Source organism: Austrofundulus limnaeus, unplaced genomic scaffold (genome assembly GCF_001266775.1).
Source record: "Austrofundulus limnaeus strain Quisiro unplaced genomic scaffold, Austrofundulus_limnaeus-1.0 Scaffold115, whole genome shotgun sequence".
Classification (NCBI taxonomy): domain Eukaryota; kingdom Metazoa; phylum Chordata; class Actinopteri; order Cyprinodontiformes; family Rivulidae; genus Austrofundulus; species Austrofundulus limnaeus.
The window spans coordinates 975,838-987,298 of NW_013952517.1; the positions used below are offsets into that span (position 1 = coordinate 975,838).

The 11,461-nt window shown below is 38.5% G+C and overlaps 1 protein-coding gene across 3 annotated transcripts in view; it reads left to right on the top strand.

Moving 5' to 3' along the window:
• The window catches only part of zgc:113263 (uncharacterized), a 26,373-nt gene extending 17,548 nt beyond the window's left edge, over positions 1-8,825 (top strand). The window contains exons 13-25 of one of the 3 annotated variants that reach the window (XR_001310708.1): positions 534-625; positions 711-868; positions 949-1,094; positions 2,265-2,517; positions 2,589-2,704; positions 2,790-3,024; positions 3,096-3,235; positions 3,309-3,558; positions 3,832-3,864; positions 4,365-4,495; positions 4,590-4,840; positions 4,931-5,037; positions 8,102-8,825. Coding sequence is in view for 2 of the 3 variants with exons in the window: in XM_014014495.1 (XP_013869949.1) it covers positions 534-625; positions 711-868; positions 949-1,094; positions 2,265-2,517; positions 2,589-2,704; positions 2,790-3,024; positions 3,096-3,235; positions 3,309-3,558; positions 3,832-3,864; positions 4,365-4,495; positions 4,590-4,848; positions 4,931-5,037; positions 8,102-8,109 (1,928 nt within the window). In the remaining variant the exon portion in view is untranslated. Of the gene's footprint in view, positions 1-533; positions 626-710; positions 869-948; positions 1,095-2,264; positions 2,518-2,588; positions 2,705-2,789; positions 3,025-3,095; positions 3,236-3,308; positions 3,559-3,831; positions 3,865-4,364; positions 4,496-4,589; positions 4,849-4,930; positions 5,038-8,101 lie in introns of all 3 variants that reach the window. The other 2 variants (XM_014014495.1, XM_014014496.1) reach the window with 2 other exon arrangements.
• Positions 8,826-11,461: the final 2,636 nt, after the last annotated feature.

Sequence of the window (11,461 nt, forward strand, 5' to 3'; positions counted from 1 at the left end):
TTTTATTGTCAAACATAATATTTACCCATCAATTTTTCTATGATAATTGCATTTCATTTTCTTTCTGTTTAATATTCAACAAGTTGAACAGATAATCCACATGAAACCCGCTACTTTGGTATCAGTATCTGTATCGGTGAGTACCTAAACTGAAGTACTCGTACTTGTACTCAGTCTTGAAAAAAACGGTATCGGGACACCCCTAGTTCTGACCTGTTTTCTGGAACTCGTTTTCCACATGTGAAGAATCTCTTTGTAGAATGATGAACTTCTGCTGACCAATAAACCTCTAAACTTTATTTTTCTTTATTGATTAATTTTTCTTACCTTTTTAATTTTTGTGTGAACAGCGAAGGTCGAACTTTTCCCTCTTTGTTTCTGCATTTTTAATAAAGTGTGATATGTCTTAACTTATTTATGATTTCTGTCCTGTTGCTGACCTTTACTACACTGGAAGGTGCTTTAGACATTCAGTCAATACAGCACTGAAAATAGTTGCTTACATTATTTATGGTTTCCGTGTGTCTCCACAGAGTCCATCATGGGAGTTCAGGAAGACCGRAAGAAGGTGCCGTGGTCCGACAAAGAGACCATCATCCTGCTGGAGATTTGGGGAGAAACTCAGGTAAGAAAAGCAAATATTTGAGGGATTTATTTCGAAACTAGTCTTGTTCAGACGCGATGATCGTGAGCTTTAAATCTCCCCCCAGGTCCAGCAGGGTTCGAGGCGCTACCCGCACAACGGTCAAATCTTCGGCGAAGTCTCCGAGAAACTCAACGCCAACGGTTACACCCGCACCCCTGAGCAGTGCCACACCCGGATCAAACGGCTGAAATCGAACTATCGCCAGTGTAAAGAAAACATGAGGTGAAAACATTTATTCGTTTGTTGCTTTCAGCTCATTTGTTTTCTCTGTGTTCTCACTCCTGTGGCTCTGGCTCCCACAGTTCATCAGGGACGGATCGAGTCGACTTTAAATTCTACGATCTGCTGGAACAAATTCTGGAGAAGCAGCCGTCAACGTCGTCCGCCGTGGTGACCGACTCCATTGAAATATCAGAAGACTCCAACCAAGAGTCAGTAGCTGAAAATGGTAAACCAGCTGCATTTGTTCTTTAAAACTAAACAATATCTGCTGTTTGTTCTTTTATTTAATGATTGTACTGTAATTTTCAATAATTCTGATGTGTTTTCTAATGAATTTATATGAAAATAATCCAGTGGAGGCTAGCCGTGTAAGAAAATGTTGTGATATTTCATTTCCTGATACTCGATTCTCTAAAGCAGTGTTTCCCAAAGTTGAGGTCGGGACCCAAAGTGGGGGGTCCCGAAACATCAAGATGGGGTCCTGAAAAGATTTTCTGAATTAATTACATTTTTGTCTTAGTTGTTACAAAGGAGTGAGGTTAGTACTGTATATTTAAAATGGATAAATGTAGTAAAAAAATATTGTTACTATGCCCATGTTTTGTTGACCTGATACAAATGTTTATCATCCAAAAATAGCTGGGGCCACAGGTCTTTGCTACTGTTATTTTGTGGGTCAAAAGCTGAAAAGTTTGGGAACCATTGTACTTTGGTTCACAAAGTTGTGCTTGGGACCCAATTATGGGTCATGAAGCACCTTGGATAATCTCCAGAAATCAGTTTAAAGGGTAATAAAACAATTGCTGAGGTAATATTTTCCCTATAAYTATTACAAAAACACAAAATAAGKATGAATAAGTATTTACATTTGTGTACAAGCTGTTAAGATTGTCAAAAGCCTGTGTTTTTAGGGTTATTAATGAAGTTCGTGTACTCGGATCAGTAATATTTGGGGTCACAAGTTTTTGCCATGGATAGTTTGTGGGTCAGAAGATAAAAAGTTTGGGAACCACTGCTCTAAAGCACTTTGTCGATTTTCCACCGCTTCTTTCTTGTGTTGTAATTTAGCCTCCAACCACTAGTGGGCAGCAGTCAGTCCGACATTTGGCTGCACTCCTAAAGAGACAGAGAGTTTAATGCTAGCTCAAATATTAGCACTGTGTGACTAATCATATAAAACATAGAGATTTTTTTTAGAAATTGAATTTTTGGTGGAAAAAAATATCAATATATCGCCTTGCTTACAGTATCGCACTATATCCTGATGTATTGTATCAAATCACCACATTCATGCCAATACACAGCCCTAGTTCAGGCTGTAGTGGCTATTTTAAAATGATTGCAGTACTTCATGTGAGATTAAGAGAATCCTGAAGTATTTTGTGTCTAACGTTAGACACAGAAGCCAGAGAGTCGACAGAAGAAGCAGCGGATGGCTCGTGGTCAGAAAAGGAGACGCAAGCCCTTATGGAGATCTGGGGCGAGGAGAACGTTCAGAAGGCGCTCGGGGGTTTCATCCAAAACGGGCAYGTTTACTCGGAGATCTCCGAGCGGCTGCACGACCTCGGCTTCTCCAAAACCCCAGATCAGTGCCACTCAAAGGTCAAGTCCCTGAGGATCATCTTCCAGCAGGGCTACGAGAGGAAAAAGTGAGCTCTCTCTCTGTTTTCTTTTTTTTTTTAAATCCAATACAAACACCACTGTTTTATTTTTTTATTAGAAGTGGGAAAAAAGTAGATTATAAGTTCTACCCCCATCTGGAAGAAATCCTGGGACAGGAGGTAACTTCTCTAGACGAGTACGATGAACAGGACGAGCAAGCCGACCTGGATCCAGGTACCAGTCGGATATTTTTACACATGTCCACCTTACTAAAAGGCTACCCTCCTATAACTGGATGTTTTGGTTGTGCCCGCTGCAGGAGTTACGGACGGCCTGAACGCACCGTGGACGGACGAGGAGACGATGGCTCTGGTGGAGGTGTGGGCCGCTGAYGACGTGCAGCACAGCCTGAAGACCTGCGTCCGCAACGGGCACATATTTGCAGAGATTGCAGAGAAAATGGCGGCGCTGGGCTACCTGAGGACCGCGGAGCAGTGTCAGACYCGGATCAGGCGTCTGAAGAAGACGTACCGACGACACTGCAACAACCGGAGGTTAATTTAACGACTGGGTTTAGTATTAGCAGCGTGCTGTTTTCTTCTGACTAAGAGTTTGTGTTTCCCAGAAATGGAGGGCGACCCACGGCGTTCCGGTACTTTAACCTTCTTGCCCCGGTGCTCGGTGATGACCTGATGTTTACTGATGCTGACAGCTCTGTGGCTGACGCTGCATTAGACCACCTCATGGATGCCGATCCTGGCTTATGTAGGTTTAATCTGTTTAAATAACGCAGGACGCAGCGTCATTCATTACTCAAAACTCCGGTTTCCTGTTTTAGTTGAGCAGCCCTCAACCAGCCACCTCCTGACCGACATGAGCAGAAAGATGCCCTGGTCGGACCTGGAGACCCGCACGCTGCTGGAGATCTGGGGCGAGAACGACGTGCAGCTGACCCTGAGGGGCTGCCTGAAGAACCGACACGTGTTTGATTACATCTCGGAGAAGATGGGCAACCACGGGTTCATCCGGACCACAGAGCAGTGCTACACTCGCATAAAGCGCCTAAAATACGGCTTCGTCCACGAAAAGTTAGTGACAAAACCAACGTTTTTATTCATCCGGTACACAAGGAGCCTTTTCTTGTAGGTTCCTTATAAACACATTTGTCTCATGCTAATGAGATCATTTTTTCCCCTGTAAGTTTTTCAGGATTTATCTCGTTCTGCAATTTTTGTGTTATTTTTACAATTTAAATATCAAACCATTCAATTAGTTCAGGGCATTCCTGTTATCATCTCTGGTACTTCAATAATCCAAAATTTTTGAGATTTTTAGCTTTTTCTGCCTTGTTTTTCTCATAGAAAACGACTGGAGCGGTCTTCAAGATCCTTAAAGTATTTATAAATTTTTACTTTTTACCTTTTGTTCTAGTTCTGCTTTTCTTCTTTGAGCCAATTTCCTCTTCCTTCAGCTTCTAATTAGCTGATTTTAGCTTTTTCCTGCTTTTTTTTAGCTATCGTTCTGATCTTTTCTGCTATTCTGCTAAATGCATTTTTTGTGCTGCTTCCAGCTGTTTTCTGCTTATTTCAGCTGTTTTTGTGTTTTTAGCTTAATTGGAGTGTTGGCTAAATTCACCTTTTTTCTAAAACCTTAACTTCTTATTGCTTAATTCTGCAGACATGCTCTTTTCTATTTTTTTTGTGCTAATTTCAGCTACTTTTTTAAAAGCTATTTTAGTCTGGTTTCATTTTTTTAGCTTTTAGCATTAAGTTATAACAGTTTTCTCATTTAATGCAAATTCTCTCGTTTATTTTGTGACACCTTTAGTTTAAAGTTGCTCTGAGAAAATGGGATGTATTTAGTTTTAAATTCTTTATTTTGTATTTAATTTCAGGGCAGAATTTAAATTCTATAACGAGATGGATAAGATCTTCAGGAAGGAGTTGAGTGTGGACGAATCTGTTGCCGAAACATCACCTGGCGTTGAAGACGACGACTGCGTGTCTGAACCGAGCCAAGCGAAAGGTTGTTGCACAGAACACTTATTTTTTTAAACTTTATCTTAAAATCTCCTTTAAACCTGCTAGATGTTTATCGATATTTTATTTTGATCTGGCAGGCTCAGCCGCTGCAGGAAACCAGTGGACGTCCGACAGCTCCAAACAGGCATGGGGCGACAGGGAGACCCAGACCCTGCTGGACATCTGGGGGAGCGAGGAGATCCAGGAGAATATGAAGAGCACCGCCAAGAACAAACACATGTACAAGCAGATCTCTCAGGCCATGACCAGCCAGGGCTACCAGCGCACGCCTGAGCAGTGCCAGTCCAGGATCAAGAGGCTGAGGGCCACCTTCAAACACTTCCTGGAAGGACGACAGTAAGCCCAGTCCACTGATGAAAGCATCTGATTGGTTGTTTTTAATTGCAGGTTTTATTCTAACGTTGTGTCGTATTTTCAGAGGAGAGAGACAGGAGTGCAAGTTTTTTGACCAGATGTTGCAGATATTTGGCAAGAAGTATGTTATGAACTCTGAATCCCTGGCTGATGATACACCTGAAGTCATAGGTAAGAGTCATTCAGTCGTTACAGATGAGCTAATCACACTACTGAGATCATTTTTTTCTTCCGTATGCTTTTCAGCATCTAACTCAGTGCYACAGTTTTTGTGGTATTTCAACAATTCATGTATCAAAATGTGCAGCTCATTTATGACAATCCTGCTATGACATTTGGTATTTCGGCTATTTTTACTTTTTCAGCTATTTCCCTTTTTTAGCCAATTTTTTGCCATTGAAAATAAATGGAGCTGTTTTCAACATCCTTAAAATCCTTTAAAATGTTTCTAAATCTTTACAGACTTTACACGTTTTCTTCTGGTTCTGCCCTTTTTAACTTCCTTCGGATAATTATTGCTACGTTTTTGCTCATTTGAGCTTTTTTCTGCTATTTCAGCTAAAATTTACCTTTATTCTACTCTTCTTCTGTTTTTTTTCCTACTTTTTTGTGCTTTTTTCTGCAAACTTGTTCTAATTCTGCTCCTTACATGTGCCTTCTGGTATTTTCATCTATTTGCTGCAACTTTAGCTAATTTCCAGCTGTTATTAACTAAAGTGAGCTTTTTCTAAACTAAATACACAGTGTTTGTAGCTATTATAACCTTAAGCTCCTCATGGTTCATTATGCTAATTAAAATATTTCCAGCTACTTTTTAGCTGTTTTACTGAAAATTTAGGCTGTTTTTTTTAGTACTTTTGTGCATTTTTTTCTGTTTATTTTAAATTTCTTTCACTATTTGGGTGCTAATTACAACTTCTGGCTGCTACATTTAGCTTATTTTATGCTAATTTTAGCTTTGTTTGCTATTTTAGCTATAGATCTACTTCTTTTGGATATTCTTTTGCTTGTTTTCTAGTGTTTGTGCTTTTTTTTCTGCAAATTTGTGGTATTTATGCTTCTTACAGATGTTTTCTGCTCTATACAGCTATTTTAGCTTTTAGCAGTTTTTTTCTTTTTCAATTATATTTTGCTCCTTTTTACTGTTTTTCTGCAAAGTTAGGCTTTTTTTGCTTCTTTCAACTATTTAAATTTGAACTTGCATTAACACTTTTCGCTATTAAATATTTTCAGCTCAATTTCAGGAGGTTACATTTTCAGCAAGAAGCAGTCACACTAGCATTTTTGCAGGAAATGTAATTTCTCTAGTTATTGTTAGATTTCTTGTCTGGCTGCCTGTTAGTTGTTACTTAAACATAATTTACACTAGAATAGTTGCTTAGATAATATTTTTTTCAAAGCAGTTATTTTTAAATGGAAAAATATGAACACTGTTACATAGAGACAAATTAAATTAAATTACAGTGGGGTGCGAAAGTTTGGGCAGCCTTGTTAATTTTCCTGATTTACCTTTATAAATCATTGATTGTTTGGATAAAAAAATCTGTTAAATATATCATATAGGGGACAAACACGGTGATATTAGAGAAGTGAAATGAAGTTGATATGATTTACAGAAAGTGTGCAGTAACTGGTTAAACAAAATTAGGCAGGTGCATAAATTTGGGCACCGTTTTCATTTTATTGATTTCAAAACCTTTAGAACTAATTATTGGAACTCAAATTTGGTTTGGTAAGTTCAGYGACCCTTGACCTCCATATACAGTGACTCCAATTATGAGAAAGGGTATTTAAGGGGGGCAGTTGTAAGTTTTTCTCCTATTTGCATCTTCACTGAAGTGTCACAGCATGGGAGTCTGAAAACAACTTTCAAATGAGCTGAAAACAAAGACTGTTCACCGTCATGGTTTAGGGGAAGGATACAGAAAGCTATCTGAGAGATTTCAGCTTTCAGTCTCCACTGTGAGAAACACTGTGAGAAAATGGATGACCACAGGCACAGTTCAAGTCAAGGCTGGAAGTGGCAGACCAAGATAAATCTGGAATAAACAGAAGTGAAGGATGTTGAGAACAGTCAGAGTCAACCCACAGACCAGCACCAAAGACCTACATCATCATCTTGCTGCTGATGGAGTCACTGTGCATCGTTCAACTATTCAGCACACTTTACACAAGGAGATGCTGTATGGGAGAGTGATGCAGAGGAAGCCTTTTCTCCGCCCACATCACAAACAGAGCTGCTTGAGGTTTGCTAAAGCACATTTGGACAAGCCAGCTTCATTTTGGAATAAGGTGCTGTGGACTGATGAAACTAAAATAGTTATTTGGGCAGAACAAGGGCCGTTCTGCATGGAGGAAAAGAACACAGCACTCCAAGAGAAACACCTGCTACCTACAGTGAAATGTGTTCCATCATGCTGTGGGGCTGTGTGGCCAGTACAGGGACTGGGAATCTTGTTAAAGTTGAGGGAYGCATGGATTCCAACCAATATCAGCAGATTCTGGAGACCAATTTCCAGGAATCAGTGACAAAGCTGAAGCTGCTGAAGCTGGGGCTGCATCTTCCAACAAGACAACGACCCTAAACACTGCTCAAAATCTACTAATGCATTCATGCAGAGGAACAAGTACAACGTTCTGGAATGGCCATCTCAGTCCTCAGACCTGAATATTATTGAAAATCTGTGGTGTCACTTAAAGAGAGCTGTCCATGCTCAGAAATCACCAAACCTGAATGAACTAGAGATGTTTTGTAAAGAAGAATGGTCTAAAATACCTTCAGCCACAATCCAGACTCTCATTAGAAGCTGTAGGAAGTGTTTAGAGAATGTTGTTTCTGTGAAAGGAGGAGCTACTAAATATTGAGTTAAGGGTTTTTTTGTTTGTTTGTTTTTGGTGCTCAAATTTATGCACCTGCCTAATTTTGTTTAACCAATTATTGCACACTTTCTGTAAATCATAACTTCATTTCACTTCTCAAATATCACTGTGTTTGTCCCCTATATGATATATTTAACTTTTTTAAACAATCAATGATTTATAAAGGTAAATCAGGAAAGTTAACAAGGCTGCCCAAACTTTCGCAGCCCTCTGTAAATGAACGACCTCATTAAAACAGATCTAAGCCCACGTTTAAAAACTCTGGAGTGCTGTCTCTCTCATATTATCTTTTTTTAATGTAAATGACGTTCTGTTTTGGTTTCTAAATATTTGTGTTGTTTTTCTTCTGATACAGATTCATAAAATCCTGACAATGACTCAGCAGTCGGCGAACAAACGAGGATCATTCRGACGAACAAAGATGTTAAAGTTGCAATATTTACTACTGTACCTGAAAGGGAAAGAAGAGTGTTCGAGCTCTTTGTACATACTGAAATACTTTTACATTCTTCAGAGATGAACTGTGTGTGTGTGTGAGAGAGAGTGTGTCTCCTCCAGAGTGTCCTGGGATTATTAAAAACAGAGCCATGACTCGGGACGCGCAGGATTCGAGGAACAAAATAACGAAAATAAAAACAAAAGAGTGAAAGTCAAACCTCCATGAGAACATGTTTTTTGTAGTAAAACATTTTTACTTGAACTTAAAGTGACTGATTCAAAGCACACGTGAGTAGAAAAAACAAACAAGACCCTCATACTGTAACTGTGGACTTGTTTGTTGTTGTTTTATTTTTTGTCTTAATTTTCCTTGTTAAATTGTAAACATTTGCACTCATTTATAAAAGTGTTAACCCTCTTTGTTGAAAAGTCAAGTTATTTAAATGGTTCTGTTCTCAAGTGTGGGTTAACTTCGTCCGGAGTTTTGTTTATTTAAGTACTATAAATGTGTGTATTATAAAAGTTTTATATATATATTTTTTGTCTCTCTTTGTTCCATTTGAAAACTTGTCGAAGTGCATTTGTGCCACGAAACGTGTCCCAAGTTTTTTGCATATTCATTAAAAGAATCCTGAAATGTCTGATTGTGGATTTATTTTATGAAATGTTGCCCAAGAAATACAAAGTAAAGTCTGTTTGCACTTCGTTTAGAAATGCTACTACTGTGTATAATGGTATTTTTAATTTTGTTTTCACTTGCGATCATTGTGCAGCATGCATCTTATGTTTATCTTTTAGCCAAGTTAGCTATTAGCTGTAGTTATGCTAATAGCTAACTCTTGGCTATTAGCTGTAGTTATGCTAACTTCACCAGTTTGCAGATTTTAGCTTTTCATTGCCTGTTTTTAAATTACTGCATTGCTAATTGTATATTTTAGTGACTTTTCAGTTTGTCATGGTTGTGCAGTGGACAGAGCGGTTTCTTCACAGACAAAGGTTGCTGGTTTGCTTCCCACCTGCAGCCAGTCTGTGGGGAGAGAAGTTCCTGTAARTCTGCATGGAAAAGGTATAGAAAAAAAATGGAAGGATAGTCCCAGTTTGGCTGGTTTGCTTTAATGTTCTGCTGTAGTTGTGGTGGCGTTAAGGTGGTTTAGTGGTTAGCACTAAAGCCTCACATCAAAACAGTCCAGGGTTTGATTCCTGTTTCTTTCTGTGTGTGGAGTTAGCATGTTTGTGTTTTCTCATCTGTGTTCTCATTGGGATTTGTTGAATTTTAACAACTTGGTTTCAGCATCTTCAGCGTTTACACTGCATTTTCTTTCAAAATGGTAAATTTTTTATTCAGGACTGAAAAAGAACTTGTTTAAAACTCTGGTTGCTTTTCACATTCAACACTAGACAAACAGTGCAATTATTCTAGTAAACAAAATAGTATGAACTGCATTTCATCATTGTATTATGTTTCACTAAAAACACAAAACATTTTGATTTAATCTCAAATTATCTTAACCAGTTTTGACATTATTATGCCTTTCTTTTGATCTGAAATTACCTGAGTTATAAATAAATAGTTGTAATGTTTTAATTTTTAGTAACTTGAAACATCTTCCTGAGACAAAAGAGTTGAGTATTTATTTTTTTACTGGAAAACATTACAACTTTTTTGATTTTTTTCTTAAATCTGGCTTTATTTGTGTAACATCAGGGGTATTATAGCCAACTTGATGCTACTTTTAGCTTGTACTTACTGTTCTTCAGCTTTCATGCTAAATATAGTCTCTATTTTACAAATTTCAGTGTTTGAATTGCTAATTTAATGTTTAGCAGCTGTTTTTTAAATGTAACATTTCTTTGGCTTTTATTGTTTTCTGTGCTGCAACGTTTACCTTTTAGCTACTGTTCAGTTTTTGGCTTCTGAAACTTTTAGCTGCTGCTTTCCTGCTTTTACATTAAGTTCAACTGATTTTTGAGCAAACTAATTTATCACTCTGGATTCTTACAGCTTGTTTTGTCCAAAAATTTTAATTTCTTTAGCCTTTATGTTGCTGTTTTTATTTCTCATAATTTAATATTTTAAAGAAACTCCCCTCTTTTCCCACTAGATGGCGCTATAAGGCCAGAGAAAGATCTCACAAAGCCCAGAGTTGACTTTCAACTGTTCTTGAGCAGAGTTCAACACCTTATTGATTGATTAGAAGGAGATGTGAGATGTGCCTGCTGTATTTAGACTGTATCGGTGTACAAGCAGAAACACGACCTACCTGTCACTGCCATGAACATGTTAAACACACGTATATTATATATGTGTGTGTGTGTATTTTTAGGTTAAACGCCTCACACAGACTCGGGGACGAACACTGACAAATATGTGGTTCTCTAAGGTTATAACAGTAATTAGACATCTAAATCTGACAGAGCGTCCAACCACTGGAGCCTGGCTTCACGTCAGCGTGTGTGTGTGTGTGTGTGTGTGTGAGAGAGAGAGAAACCAGAGACAGGCTGTGAGCTGCTCAGAGTGTTGCTGCATTCAAGAACACAACCACCAAGTCCACTCTACACACACCTCAGATCGACTCCACTCCAGATTAAATAATCCAGTCTTAATGAAGTTAWCCCAGACTAATTTACTCGTTGGATCTCCGTCTCCCAGGATGACCTTAAACAACCCCGATCCAATAATGTGAACAGGTCAGAATTTAATGTAATGTTTCAGAGCTGTGTTTTGTGTTTGCAGCAGTCATGCCAGTGTGTTGAGACTAAACTCCTAATTTCCTCATCCACACACACATGCCAGCTGTCAGCATGACCGGAGGACGTGGATTTGGTTTCATGTAAGTGTCCCATGCAGACAGGATATTTTTATTTTTATTTATTTATTTAGTGGGGGGTCGTGGCCCTGTCGTTCTGAACACAGAAAACCACACAGATCTCAGGGTGGAGATCAGGATGTTTCTCCCAAGTGATGCAGATACTTCAGCTTTTTCATCAATTATTTGCCAAATTGACTAAAATACTACTGCAGAATTTATGGAAATTATATTCTAAACCAGGGGTGGGCAATCCTGGCCCTCGAGGGCCGCAGCCCTGCAGGTTTTATGTTTTTCCCTGCTCCAACACACCTGATTCAGACATTGAATTACCAAGTTCTGCAGTATGGAGGACTGAAACTGACATAATTAAAAACAAAAGCGTAAATAGACAAATTGACTAATAAATGCACTTAAAGTGCACCAATAAAATTAAAAAGGAGAATTTTATTTAAAGTATATATATATAC